The sequence below is a fragment of the Selaginella moellendorffii genome, unplaced genomic scaffold, assembly GCF_000143415.4.
Source record: "Selaginella moellendorffii unplaced genomic scaffold, v1.0 SELMOscaffold_36, whole genome shotgun sequence".
Classification (NCBI taxonomy): Eukaryota; Viridiplantae; Streptophyta; class Lycopodiopsida; order Selaginellales; family Selaginellaceae; genus Selaginella; species Selaginella moellendorffii.
In genome coordinates, this window is record NW_003314297.1 from 1,589,406 (window position 1) to 1,603,079 (window position 13,674).

General features: G+C 44.7%; 2 protein-coding genes and 1 long non-coding RNA gene across 4 annotated transcripts; 2 read left to right on the plus strand and 1 right to left on the minus strand.

Moving 5' to 3' along the window:
• The first annotated feature begins 2,398 nt into the window (after positions 1-2,398).
• On the plus strand, positions 2,399-2,774 carry LOC9653319. The gene is made up of 4 exons (XR_002993325.1): positions 2,399-2,455; positions 2,505-2,565; positions 2,618-2,682; positions 2,733-2,774. It is a non-coding gene; the product is annotated as an uncharacterized LOC9653319 (long non-coding RNA).
• Positions 2,775-7,761: 4,987 nt separating this feature from the next.
• LOC112349216 (pentatricopeptide repeat-containing protein At4g02750-like) lies at positions 7,762-9,728 on the plus strand. Its single transcript, XM_024683254.1, has 2 exons — positions 7,762-8,584; positions 8,663-9,728. Exons 1-2 carry the CDS (start codon positions 7,951-7,953, stop codon positions 9,646-9,648), a joined length of 1,620 nt encoding a protein of 539 aa, XP_024539022.1. The 5' UTR covers positions 7,762-7,950; the 3' UTR covers positions 9,649-9,728.
• LOC9653093 (subtilisin-like protease SBT6.1) lies at positions 9,644-13,323 on the minus strand. 2 transcript variants are annotated; one of them, XM_024683252.1, is made up of 10 exons: positions 12,809-13,323; positions 12,620-12,748; positions 12,420-12,572; positions 12,247-12,363; positions 12,008-12,192; positions 11,690-11,953; positions 10,559-11,633; positions 9,955-10,503; positions 9,836-9,896; positions 9,644-9,780 (listed from the first exon to the last, which is right to left on the minus strand). In XM_024683252.1, the coding sequence occupies exons 1-10, from the start codon at positions 13,295-13,297 to the stop codon at positions 9,689-9,691; spliced, it is 3,114 nt and encodes a 1,037-aa protein (XP_024539020.1). In that variant the 5' UTR covers positions 13,298-13,323; the 3' UTR covers positions 9,644-9,688. The 2 variants fall into 2 exon arrangements, with proteins under 2 accessions (XP_024539020.1, XP_024539019.1); XM_024683251.1 differs by having other exon boundaries at positions 11,690-12,192.
• Positions 13,324-13,674: the final 351 nt, after the last annotated feature.

A 13,674-nucleotide genomic window follows, 5' to 3' on the forward strand; every position in this document is an offset into this window, starting at 1 on the left:
GGTAAAGAGTTCCTATCTTGTTATATCTTGCACTAGCTAGTGATAAGAACCCTCACGTATTGAGATTAATCCCTCAGTATTGCTGGATGATAGCTTACCGTATCTACCAAACACCCTCTCTATCATGCCTTTTGTGTTAGTCTCATTTCAATCCCATACTATTTATGGAAAGTGTCTAAATTTGCTCATTTAGCATATCTGCAGAATGTAGAGATTGTTTTGAATATAAAGGTATTCATCCCATGTCCAAATTTGCAATCTAAAAACATTCCATATTTAATAAGTTTTGAGTTTGTCCCAAAGACTAACTCTTAGTACTAAGGGAGGCTTGGGGTGAAAACCCAAAGCATGTATTCCTCACAGAGGGGGCTATAAAGGGTTCAAAATGTATAGTAGAAATAGTAGGTAAGTTAGGCATAGTTAACCAATCTAAGATATAGTTCAGCTTTTGTTTGCATGCTTGTTTTTGTTCTGCATCCGACTTGAGTTTAAACCCAAGTTCCATACCATGTTAGTTGGTGAAGTACCCATGTCTTTGTATTAAGCCACTGATATGTTGAAATAGCCACAAATTTCGTTTGGCTCTGTTTTACGTGCTGGTCTTAACATTGGGATGTTGGATGTTCTAAAATTGTTCCAAGTCACTTCATGTTTTTATCCCTTCTCTTCTTGAGTTGTATACTTAGGAGTTGTTCCATTGTTTAGTTTTGTCACTCCTTGGCTCCATGCTTAGAAGTTTAGCTTTGTACCTTTGTTCAATGGCCCAAGGCTTTGAAACTCAGGTTCCACACCACTGTCCTTTGGACACGTGGCATGTGACATGTGGCACATGAGGGGTTTAGGTTCTGCTTCGTGATTATCCTATGGTAAATCACCACAAAATAAAGGGTAAAAACCACATGTGCTACAGTCATGGTTTCAAGGATTATTTAGGAAGATTTACTAGAAAAATAAAATGTTACATATTGCTATAATGATTTTGTTATGTTATTGTAAAGAATCAGTTCCTTGAGGTGTTGTAGGCTATTTATGAATATTAAAATAACATAATATTTGCCAAGGAACTTCTTTTTCAAATTCCCCTATTAAATACCACTTAAGCCTTAGCCATTATACTTCATGTAAAAATTCATAACAAAATTGTTTAATATTTATGTTTCCAAAAGAGGTCATGTTTCAAAGCATTATCTAACATTATTTAAGCAGAGAAAGAATATAAATGTGTTATATGCTAAATGCTACTCTTACAACAAAAAGAAAAACATTCTTAAATGCTATGATAAGGTTAAAAAGTGTTTGTTATGATGGACACTAGGCATATTCTACAAGATAAAGCTTTATTTCTCATTCATGAGTTTGTATTTATAAATAATATTAAGTTTATTTGTGTATTTACATTAAGTTTTATTTCTTTCTGATAAAATATCAATGTATCACAAAATTATCTTAGAGGAATAATTCAAGTTATATTGAGCACTTGATATATGTGGGTAGACATGTGAAGAGGCATATAGCACCACCAAAAGAATATATATATTAAATATTATTTATCTATATAAGGGAAGTAGAAGTAGTAGTGGCATATTAAAAATCCTTATAAATTATCCCACTTGGAGAAAACATTTTGTGATCACTATCAAAAGAAAAAACTAAAAGTCATTTCTAGAGTGTGCCATCACAAATAAGAAGAATGAAAATTATAAAGGAGATAGTAGCATGGTTACATGAAGATTTAACAACAATTGAATCTACAAATCCACTTCACATAATTTTCAAAATTAAATCAACAATAAAGTTGGGTATATAGAACTGTAAAGATATTTGAGTTTTAGTATGCAAGCATGTTTATGCTTTGCATGATATCACAAAAAAAGATTTGCCATCATTGATTTTATACGCTAATTTACACAGCCCAAGAAAGTCACATAATTTCAGAATTAAATGTCTTTAAACTAAATGTCAATAAAGTATATTTGAAAATGCAAAGAAAAATGTGAAAATAAATAATTGAAAAAACATGATCTATTAGTAATTTGAATGGAAAACCAAAATAAATTGGTGGCAAAACAAACATAGGGTTTTTTGGGTGGTGGAAGCGATGATTGGGGCAGTGTTCAACTGGTTCGGGGGCAGCCGGTTCGCCCAGTGGGAACTCGTTGATGCGAGAGGCCCGGCAGAAGCTCGAAAGCTGGTAAGGTTTCCGCTTTTTGTTGTTCACATTATAAAGAGCTATCTTGCAGCATGGAGCAGCCGTTGTGGACACTAGATTGTATGTTGTTGGAGGCGAGCTGCTAGGCGAGGGATTGTGGGGTCGTTATACAAACGATGTGCAGGTAGCGTTTTGGGCTTGCCTGCCTGTTTTGCTGATGCTCGGTTTTTGAAGGTTTTGGATTTGGGACAACTGGAATGGTCCAGTGCTCCGCCTTTACCGGTTTCGTGCGCGGGGCATAGCTTGGTGGGTTTCTTCTTTACACTATTTTGTGCCTCATACATGGACTTTCCAGATTGTATCCGACAAGACACTCATCGCTCTCGTTGGGATCCCATCAGATGTGAAGTTGCGTGGTATGTTTGGTTTATTTGCTTTTTTACTCTTGGCTTTACTAGTTTTTGGCAGTTTATAAAATGGACACCACCCTCGCAACTGGCTGGTCACTTTTAGCCACGTCAGGAGAAGCTCCGGTAGGACGATTTTCCTTTCTTTTCGTTTTGTTACTGAGGGACTATTAAAGGTTGCAACACGCGGTCACTCTGCTAGCATGATTGATAACAAAATATGGGTGTTCGGTGGCGAAAATTTTCGCGGTGACTTATGCAATGGAATGCACATCCTCGATTTGAACAGCAACAAGTGGGAGGCGGTTAATTCAAGGTTCGGAGCCTCTATTGTCTTTGCATTGTTTTTATTGATGTATTCCCTCAGCGGGTGTGTTCCATGTCCCCGTTCATTTCACGGGGTTGCTGTGAGTAATGGCGGTCTTGTGTACCTCTTTGGTGGCCGTATAGCGTCCGGTTTCTGCCAGGACGTTTATGTTCTGGACCCTAAAGACGTAAGTCATGCTTATCTTAGGACGAGGAGAATTAACGTAGAACTCTTGCAGCGGCACTGGTCCCCGTGTTCTCATATGCTTAAACCGGTGGCATGTTTTGGAAATGCTGTGGTTGGAGACGAATGCTACTTCGTAGGCGGTGTGTATTTTCTTTCTATCTGTGGCTCTATTCACTGGTGTTTGTATCAGGCAAACAAGAAACGTTTCTCTTCAACATGAAAACACTTAACTGGACACTCGTGGCTGTGGAACCACGTCTCGCTACCGAGGTAAGCTTTGTCACTTTGGTGTTGTTCTAGTGTGCGAGTCGTAGTGCAGGGCCTGACTCTAGTGCACGCAAGAATGAATAGTCAAGACACTCTGATAGCCTTGTGGGGTGCGGAGGTACGTATATGCCCATATAGCCTGACTTCTTGAGTTTTTTTCCCTCTGCAGTTCGGTGTTTTCATGATGAAGACTATGTCGTCCTACCGTGTGCCACTGAAAGCAGGCACTGGATTGATCCATGTCAGGGAAGCAGATGGGTCAGTCCTTGGCGTGTTCAGTGCTCCCGATGTGGGAAAGCCGGCAGTGGAGATTATCCAAGCTCTCCACTGGCAAACAGGTCAGACTGGCGGTTTGATGAGAGCTATCACGAAAGTTGGCGTCACCGGTAGCGATCTTTTGTATCCGGGGGAGGAACTAATCTTTTGTGCTCCAAGCATCCTCGGCAGTGGTCAGCTTGATCTTAATCTACAGTCCATGAATGTCAAGGAGTGCGAGAAATTCCTTTCCCAGATGAAGATCAAGGTGATTAGTGGACAGGGATGGTTAGAGCCTTCCACGACTATACAGGCGGAGGCCTTTAGCTGGAAACCGGGGACGAGAAAGGCGATGATCGACAGAATATTTGAGTACCTAGATAACGTGAATGTTCTATATCAATGGTCGATGATGGGCTACCAACGTGGCAAAGTCGAGAAGATATCAAGCTCCTCTCCTTTCCCGTACAAGCTCACATTTCAGCTTCCTCTAGAGCTCAGGTACTACTACCTTGGCGATCTTGTCGCGGTGGCCCTGTGGGTGGAGCAGGAGATCAACGATAATGGCGTGTGGAAGGCTCTGGTTTCGTTGCTAGCCTTGAACATCAAGAACCATACACTCAAGCCATGGATGGTGATTACAGACCTGAAGGAAGAGTGGCACTTTGCTTGGATGGACGGGGCATGTATGTTTGTGTGCAAAGCCAGGGGCAGGTATGAAGGACTCGGCATCCTTTATGACTTGCATCACGATTATGACAAGACACATATCAATGAGGACCGTGGTCCGTTTTCAAGTCTGCCTACTGTCTTCACACGGGATAGTATTGGATTAACTTGTGATACTAGCCACAAGGAGGTGTATCCCGTTGTTTTTCCCAGGGCCACAAAAGATGGTGAGGCTTTGGTTCCCTTCTGGTTCCCGCCAGTTGAAGACCTTTACGGGGTTTATGAAGATGATGAAGGTGTTGAAGATGATGAAGATGTTGGAGACGATGAAGGTGTTGACGATGATGAAGACGTTGGAGACGATGAAGACTTTGAAAATGAGGATGATGATCAAGACAACAAAGATGAACCAACAGCTTCTGCCTGTTTTGATTTCCAGTAAGTAGTTGCTTTCCTAATCTCGTCCTGGCACTGTTCGTCAGCTGGCCATCCACAGTATAGTAGAACTCTCGTCACTGAGCATCACCAGAATGCTTCGAGCTCGGACCTGTCCACCTCTACCAGATCCAAAGAAAAAACCACTAAGAAAGAACGCATAATCAGCCTGGGTGGTTTCTTGGCTTACCTGGCTGCGCTATACTCCAGAATGCAACGTTGGCCTAAACTACCCAACAGTCGTGCCCGCACAGCCGCTGTTGCTCTTACTTGTGGAGCAGTGGACAAAAATCTTCTGTATGCAATGTCGTAAGCTTGCTCCATAATTCATTCTATACTGTTTACAAAGTCTCGGAGCGCCCCCCAAGTAATGAAGCTCGCTGCAAAGGCCCCGCCGACTCAGTTCATATGATAAGATTAAAGGACAGCGAAGCCAAAATGGAAAAGGTCGTTTACACTGTCAGAGAGATGGACGGCTGCCAATTATGTTGAGACCACAAGAATAGGACCAAGAGAAGAGAGAATCGGCCATAGCCGAGCTGAGGGAGAGAGAACGGAGAACGAAGATGAGAGAGCATAAAATAATCTGCCTTAGCCTCCCGCTACCACGGCCCATAACACAACGCACGGCCGCGAGTGGCAAGGGGGAATTCAGTCCTTCAGCTTACGACACTGCTCTCTTCCCGAGTTCCCGGAGGTCATGGGGTGATGATCATCATTTGTAACTCTATGACAGAGTGTTATCCACACTCTCTTGCCTGGTCATGCTCAAGCTCTGGGACATTCCAAATGAATCACTTTGGAAAAAATATTCGTTTGGTTCACCAATTTTTTCAGCTTAGAAGGTTTGTATGATTAACATTGTTATATGATTTGCAAGCTTTAGAAGCACTGTTATTCACAAGGGACAAATAACTAGTCTTGATAGACTCCATTCTACTCCCACCATGTTCCTATGCTCCTTGCAAGCTGCCTTTAAGCTTGAAGGCCCTCCAAGGAGACACTTGTCCAGCCAAATGTGCCTTTATGAGGCCTTGTAGGGTGCCGGGTGGCTTGGGTGTTGGGAATGCACAAGATTGTTCTTGGACACGAAAAGCCTACCATTTTATTATTATTTATATGGTGGCATTTCTCACACATTCATCTAAGATATAAGATAATATTAATATGCTTCTCTGTATTTATGTTATTTTCGAATAATGAGTTGTTTAAGTTATTATTACTAGCAACTAATATACTAACTACTTGCTATGGCAACTCATTATTATACGAAAGCTTGCTGCATGAATATGATATTTCGGACAGCAATTAAAAGCTTGATTCTCTCCAAAATATTATATACATCAATTTATAAAATTTAGAAATAACACTTTCTTTTTTGTTTTCATATATACATTATCTTTCAAGAATTTTATAATACCAGTCTTGTTATGGCTAAAATGGCTTCTAAAGTAAATCATAATCTTTCTTGGAATTCATCCACAAATACCTTTAAGCAATTTTAAGTTTTTCTAGCTATGGCAACTCATTTTTGGCAGCAAGTTGCTGCTTCTCCAACTGCCTGTTTATAGTAATTTATCTAAATTTTACTAATGAATTTAGTTTGTTTGCTCACATAACTCATTTAAGTTGTGCATTTCTTACAAAGTATGAGTTTTTCAAGAGTTATTTCTTTAGTCAAGGTTAAATTAAAGTATGCATTGACAAAGATGTCAATCTTTTTAAGAGGTGAAGTTTATTATGAATATGTGAAAGTTATCTATGGGGTTACTATAAAAGGTTTCAAATGTATAATAATGGGTAGGTTATGTTAATCTAAGACATTATTTAACACATAGTTCTTGTTTTGTATTTGGCTATCGACGGTGTGGCAAGATGCTTCCGGAAATTTGCATCTTCTTGCCATCCAAGTGACTGTCAATGACGAGAAGCACCAGGCCAGCGCAGAGGAATTTATGTCTTTCAACAGCATCATAAATTGGATACCGGAGGAGCACCTAAGCAAATGGGAGTTGCATTTTGTCTTCCTTTAGCCTGAGTATTTATATCCTTGAGTTTAACCATTAGTATATTGAAAATAATACCAGATTCTATTTGATTCTATTTTAAGTTTTAACGTTGTTTTTTTTCGCTCTTTAGCTGTATAATTAAGAATTTAATTTTGCCTTTTTTTTCAATGGCCCAAGGCTTTGAAACTCAAATTTCATTTTTTTCCCCTTCCACTCCATAGTTATTTTATAATAATTTATCATAATGGTGAAAACCTGTATTACATTATGTTTAATCACAAAATTATCAACACAAGATCACTACCTCTAACAAATTGGGATCAAATGCTCTAATCATCACTCCTTTCTCACTATTTGACAAAAATGCTTCTGTGTGCAAAACCTTATAGCATAATGCATTGATTGGTGCACACTTTTTACAAAATCCTCTCAATTTATGTACGCACAATGACACATAAATTATATGTAATGAATTTGTCATATATATGGATATTTCATATGGTAATATACTACCTATATTTAAATACATAAGATTACTGTGAGTGAATTTATGGTTTTGTCACAAATATTCACTCCAAACTCACTCTCTGATAGTCGCTTGATTCCCACATGACTCCAATGACTTAAGAAGAACTTTAGGTTTCGGGGTGGTTATGTTCTTTTAATTTCTATATCACTGCAACATCAGTACTAGGAATGTTCAACAAGATGGCTGCTGCTTCTACTTCTACGATTTACTATCTATAGGAAGGAAGAATAATAAAAGCGTTCAATTGTGTGAAGTCAGTTGGTGCCCTGATATTCAAAAGACAGAAGCTGCTGCAGGACTTGGTGTTTATGGTAGGCGAGCCACAATGACTGATGACTGAGCTCATTTCAGCTGCTTACATTTGCCTGACATGGCAAGCATGGACGCTTTGCTTTGGGAAGCAGCTGTAGCACAAAGAAAGTACGAAACTTGCTGTCTGATGCGCACTCCCTACCAGGTTACCATTCCTGCATCGCTTGGCGAGTGCACAAAGGAGTGGATGTCCTTCGTGATTAATCATCCGGATGCTGCTGAATCTTGCAAGAAATCAGATGTGGAAGCTTTCGGTGTTTCACCGCATGCGGAACAACCCCATATCAGAGCCTACATGGTGGTGCCAGAGTTCCATTTGTGTCTGAGAGCAAAGCAATGGTGTTCGAGAAGCTGGTATCTCCGAGTCAAATGCTGGTCCTTGTGTTCTGTCTAGAGATGATCCCTGACTCCAAGTAACGTAATTCATGAAAAGTTGCATAGAAACGAGGAATGCCTTCTACAGTTTAGTCAGATCACTTAACCTCGAAGCAGTCAAGAGTGCATATGCCAGTGTCACGACGAGCAGCCATGAGAGGGATCATGCACAGTGCAGGTTTTTATGTAACCTTTTAATCCATGCCCTTGGGAAGCTGGGTGCCTTGGACGAAGCCAAGGAGGTTTTCTTGCAGATAAGACACCCAAATGTCTTCTCGTGGAACATTTATATCCGGTGCTGTGTCGATAATGGGCTCTTTGATGAAGCGAAAGAAGCCTTTCACCGTTGTAGCTCAAGAGATGTCGTCACCTGGACCACCGTCTTCCAGGCGTATGCCCACAATGGGCATACTCACGAGGCAAGGCTCTTGTTTGATAAGATGCCACAATTTGATCTCATATCGTGGAACGCAATGTTGAGTGTCTTGGCAGATGCTGGACAAGCGTCGGAGGCAAAATACCTTTTTGATATCTTTCCAGAGCGCTCGGTGGTGTCGTGGAACTTGATACTGCAAGCGTATGCCGCGAAAGGACAACTTGAAGAAGCGAAAAGAATCTTCTATCTCATCCCTGTCACTGATGTGATCTCGTGGACGACGATGGCTTCTTCGTTTGCACAAAGCGGTAAGCTACAAACATCCCAAGAACTCTTTGAGGAGATGCCAGAGAAGAACTCAGTCACTTGGAATGCAATGCTTTCAGCTTATGCCCAAACCGGACAGATGGAGAAAGCCAAGATGGTCTTCGAGGAAATGCCCGAGAGGAGCTCCTTGTCTTGGGCTTCGATGCTGCAAAGCTACGCTCGGAAAGCTCTTGCGATAGAAGCCGCGTCCTTGTTCCAGAAAATCCCACAACGGACCTTGGTCGTGTTCACGCTCATGCTCGAAGCTTATGCTCAATCTGGAAATCTCGACGAGGTAAAGAGGAGCTTCGACTCAATGCCACAGCAAAACTTAGCAGCCTTCACGATCCTTGTCTCGGCCTACGCTCGCTGCGGTCGTGTCGCAGACGCTCAGGAGTTCTTCCACGCCATGCCTCAGTGGGACACAGTCGTGCTGAACGTGATGATCGAAGCCTTCGCCAGCAGCAGGATGATGAGCGAGGCCAGGAGCATCTTCGACGGCATGGAAACTCGAGACCGCGTGACTTGGACGGCGGTGATCGTGGGATACGCTCGCTGTGGACTCCTCCAAGAAAGCCGGAGCTTGTTCGAGAGGATCCCCGACGCTGACACCGTTTGCTGGGGAGCCATCATCGCGGCTTACTGCCACAGTGGGCTGGTCCAGGATGCTCTGGAGCTCTTTCACTCGATGAATCTCCATGGCGTCCAAGCCAGCGAGGTGGTCTTCTTGAGCGTTCTCAGCTCCTGCAGCCATGGAGGGTTAGTCCGCCAAGGCCTCGGCTATTTTCTGTCGATGGAGGCGGACTTTGGCGTGGTAGCGTCGAGAGACCACTACGTTTGCGTCGTCGATCTTCTGAGCAGGGCTGGACTGCTGGGTGACGCGCAAGACGTGGTAACACAGATGCCTTTCTCACCCGATGAGATTGCCTGGAGAACACTGCTCGGTGCATGCAGCACACACAGTGACGAGGAGATGGGAGCCAAAGCAGCAAACCAGTCTGTGACGCTGGGATCGGGTGATCCAGCTCCATACGTGTTAGTCTCAAACATATATCAACTAGTTTAGTTGAAAGCATACTGTTCTTCTTCAATAATTAAAACGTAGCTCAAAAAATCAACAAGCGCGTACCCGTGTTTTTCCGAGCTTTTCTTCTCCTCCTCTGACGTACCCGCCACAAGCTCAGTGTCAGAATGAATCCTACGCGGAGAAGAACACATCAAAACCATTCACGGGATTTTTCTCATCTCCTTACCTGTTATACACAAAAGCAGAGGGACGAACCAGTGAACTGCGACAAGCACTGGGGACTCCAACTGCAGCATAAACTTGTTAGAAGGCCGAGCAAAAAGAGAGAGATAGTGGAGCTCTAACCTCATCACGCGTCCAGAAAACTGGTAAGATCGCCACATGACCGGTTTGATTCCGCGCAGTCTTACCGATCGCGTAATGCCTCTGATGTCGATCATCCAGCATGGTACTCTGCTTTTTGGCCAAGGACAAGTTTGCAGGCCTGGTACCTTCCGAGCTCAAGTTGATACTGTTGTCCATTGGCTGGCGTTGTGGCAGCGACCTGTGTAAGCGTCTGTCCCTGTTACCATCGTACACTGCTTGCCGGATGCTAGTCGGAGCGTCACTGCCACACTGCATCTTGTGGCCGAGCACCAGTGAATAACCCGTGAGATTTACGTCGGGTCTGCGTAACGGCAGATGAGTGTCCGGCCCGCCGAGGGGCGAGGAAAGCTCGTTGGAAGAGGAGAATAGTGCCGGATCATAGACGTTGTCGCTGGTAAAGTCCAGGAGCTTTCTCAGGAGCCAGTAGCAGTTTGTTACCATGTGACTGCTGTCTAAACAGTTTGAATCGCCATAAACAGCTAGGCGTCCATTCCCAGCCGTCACAGCTCCAAGCACTGGTGACTCTACCTGCAAAATCAAGCACGTGATCAATGCTTGTAATGGAAAGAAGATGCTCCCTTACCTGCGTTCGGATAGAAGACCTCGATGTAGCTGTACTGACGGCTTTGTTTGCAGCAGAATTGTCTTGCAAAGTGAACCTGTGTATAAACCCCCCAGCAGGAAACTTGCGAATATCTGTACCCGAAGCGTAGTGAGACCGCTCCCCTGCTAAGGAAAAGGCTCCGTTCAAGATGCTATCCCCGAAAGCTATACCAAATGGTGCAAGCAGGTCGTTCAAGGCAGGAACATTTGCACCACCGGTGGCAGGAGTCCACCAGCTTCGAGTGTTGTCGTCAAAGAACTTCATTTTGACAATGGTATCCACGTGATACCAGTCCGCAAAGACTATCACCCCCAGGCCATGCCTCTCCACGTCATCTTGAAGCTTGTCAATCTCTTCCGGGTAAAACTCGTCCTCCAGGTCGACCATCAACAAAGTTCCATAGTTCCTGGCCTCGAAGCAAGTTAATGGAGATCCCAATGTCTCGAGATAGTAGCCGGCATCTCTCAATGCGTCGAACATGGCATGGAAGTTTGTATGAAGATGGTCCGCGTGCCAGTCAAGAATGTCATTCCGGACGTCCAATGAATCTCGCGGTATATAACCTGGCGGATAGCGTATACTGTGAAACTGATCCCAGAGGATCCTTCTGGCCCTTGGTGGAGTGGGAATCACTGGAACTCTAACGGGTAGCACAACGGAGCTTCTTCTCGACTGGTTCTCGCCTTTCGCTGGCGGAGAGACGACCGTGAAAGTGATGTTTCCTTCCGCTACACCAGTAAAACTGGCACCATCTTCTGTCACCTCTAAGTAGATGCCCAAGTATCCTGTCCACGGCCAAATCACCGTCGAGTGCGTCACCCGAACGTTGAGCAGTTGCCCGTTCTGTCCGGGGATCCATATAGGAAGCGACTCCAGGTAGCCTATCACACCCATGCCGTTTAGAATGGTCGCATTGAACATCGTTGGCATTGCGTCAGCGTAAAGCGGTTGCCTACAGAACGGCCATGCGTAATTGCAGCTTGTAAAGTCGAGGATGGCCGGCATCACACTGGCACGGGGACGGTAATTGACAAGAATTTCGTAAGAGTCCAGCCTGTGCATTCTCACGTTAGTACATGAAAACTCGGGAGCGCAAGAAAGACACCTTACAAGTTCAAACGGCCAGCACCTTGTTCATACATGTTGGGACCATTTAAACGAGTTGCACCCTCCACAAGCGCTTGTTTCATGCTTGCCGGATTCAAGATACTCCACCGGACGCTCTCAGGAACAACGCTAGCCAAAAGGCATACGGCACCCGCAACAACGGGACTCGCGACACTTGTTCCGGACAGGCTCTTACAGCCGCTAGTTATTTTGGATCCAAAAACATCGCGTCCGTAGGCCACGATATCGGGCTTGATGCGCCCGTACCTGGAACCGAAAAACTTGAAGTTATATTGTTCATATGGATTAGTGACCACATACCCATGAGGAATTTCCCAGGTGCTCATTCCGCGAGATGAGAAGGACGAAATATGGTCGTTGTGATCGATCCCTCCAACACCAATCACGTCGTTTTGATCAGCAGGATTGTTCAGAGTTCCGTAGAGGGGCCCATCGTTTCCAATGGCTGATACCATAATAATGTTGTTGGCTGTGAGTTCCCATACCTGTTGACAGTGTCAGTAAACAAGCAGAAGATATTTCTAAAGTTTCTCGAAGACCTTTTCAACGAATGGACGATCCAGATAGTCGGGGCCACCAATACTGAGGTTGAGAATATTCATCCTTGTAGCAATGGCGTAGTTGAAGGCATCCAAGAACCATGAGGTGTAAGAGACCTGGAAGCACACTGCGGGCACTGCGTCACCTTTGAAGTTTTAGAGGAAAATCCAACCTGCGCGTCAGTGAAGACACGAAAAGCGTATATTTCAGCATCGGGTGCAAAGCCGAGGCATTGCGGATCTTGGCTGGAGATGACACCGGCAACAAACGTTCCATGGCCGAGATTGTCATTCAGAGTGTCCTCGTTTGTCCAGTTTGTTCTTTCCTGTTGTACGCTATATAAACAGGTGTAAAACAAAAAGAGATGCGTACCTTAATGTCTCGAAAATGTGGATGATCCGACCTCACACCGGTATCAAAAACTGCCATCTTGACTTTGGCTCCGGTAAATCCCTTCGCCCAGAGCTTCTCAGCTCCAAACATGGATGTTATTTGAGACCTCTGCCCCATCAAAATCCAAATGAGCGACCGGCAGAAAAGAGAGATGGAGAACTCCCCTACCTGGATGAGAAGGTGACGCTTGCTGAGCGTCACATTACCAAGAAGTGGTTCCTCTTCTTGCTCATCGTGGCTGAAACCAGTGCGAAGTCGTCCAGGAGGCTTCCCTTCGGCCAGAGGAGAGCGCGTGAAACGCATCTGAGGAGAGACATCCAAGACGAAGCTCACTCGCCGGAGATGCTGCTCCAATCCGGGAGCAAACCCATCCTCGACCCGAACAAGACCGAAATCCGTGGGGAATGCGGCCGCGGGGTTGTTCCGATCGATCCATTCCCATCCGGACACGCCGTGGAGCGCCTCCAGCAGCGCTCGCTTGTGGATCGACGCATGCCTGTACTCCCGGAACCTGACAATCAGCTCGCTCGACACATTACCCGTGATCCGGAGTTGGCGATCGTCGAGGGCATCGCACAGATTGGCGACGGCAGCTGGGCGGATCTGGAGAAGCGACGCCAGCGCCAGGGCCAGCGCCAGCAGCGAGAGCGCCTTCATTCCCCCGCTACCCTACTACCCACATTCCTAGGGTTTTGACAAGAGTTGGAGAAAATCTCTAGTCTAGATCCAAACCAACGCGTAATTTGGAAGGCGGAAGTACGATTGACCCTGTGCAGCCTCACCCACCGGATCAAGCACGGCGTCTGGAGATGACCAAGAGGCCAGGATCTCACGTTCTAGGTCAGCCCCGAGTTTGCAGGAGAGCTTCTTTCTTTTGTTTGGTTCCTCGGAGTTGATGGTTGAATGGATGGATTTGAATTGAATCGTCCAAGTCCATAATTGGAGGCTTCAAACATTACCAATGTCCATGCATGGGTAATGCAATGCAATTGTTGACTTTATAACCCTTGGCTCCAAGTTAGACCGCGCAACCA

Bases quoted from the DNA above. Each gene is read 5' to 3' on its own strand.
- LOC9653093 (XM_024683251.1), bottom strand. From the start codon at position 13,297: ATGAAGGCGCTCTCGCTGCTGGCGCTGGCCCTGGCGCTGGCGTCGCTT. The intron at 12,573-12,619 runs GTACGCATCTCT...AGCGTACAACAG, and splicing joins CACATTTTCGAGACATTAAG to GAAAGAACAAACTGGACAAA. The intron at 10,504-10,558 runs GTAAGGGAGCAT...TTGATTTTGCAG, and splicing joins GGTCTTCTATCCGAACGCAG to GTAGAGTCACCAGTGCTTGG.
- LOC112349216 (XM_024683254.1), top strand. From the start codon at position 7,951: ATGAAAAGTTGCATAGAAACGAGGAATGCCTTCTACAGTTTAGTCAGA. The intron at 8,585-8,662 runs GTAAGCTACAAA...CAATGCTTTCAG, and splicing joins TTCTTCGTTTGCACAAAGCG to CTTATGCCCAAACCGGACAG.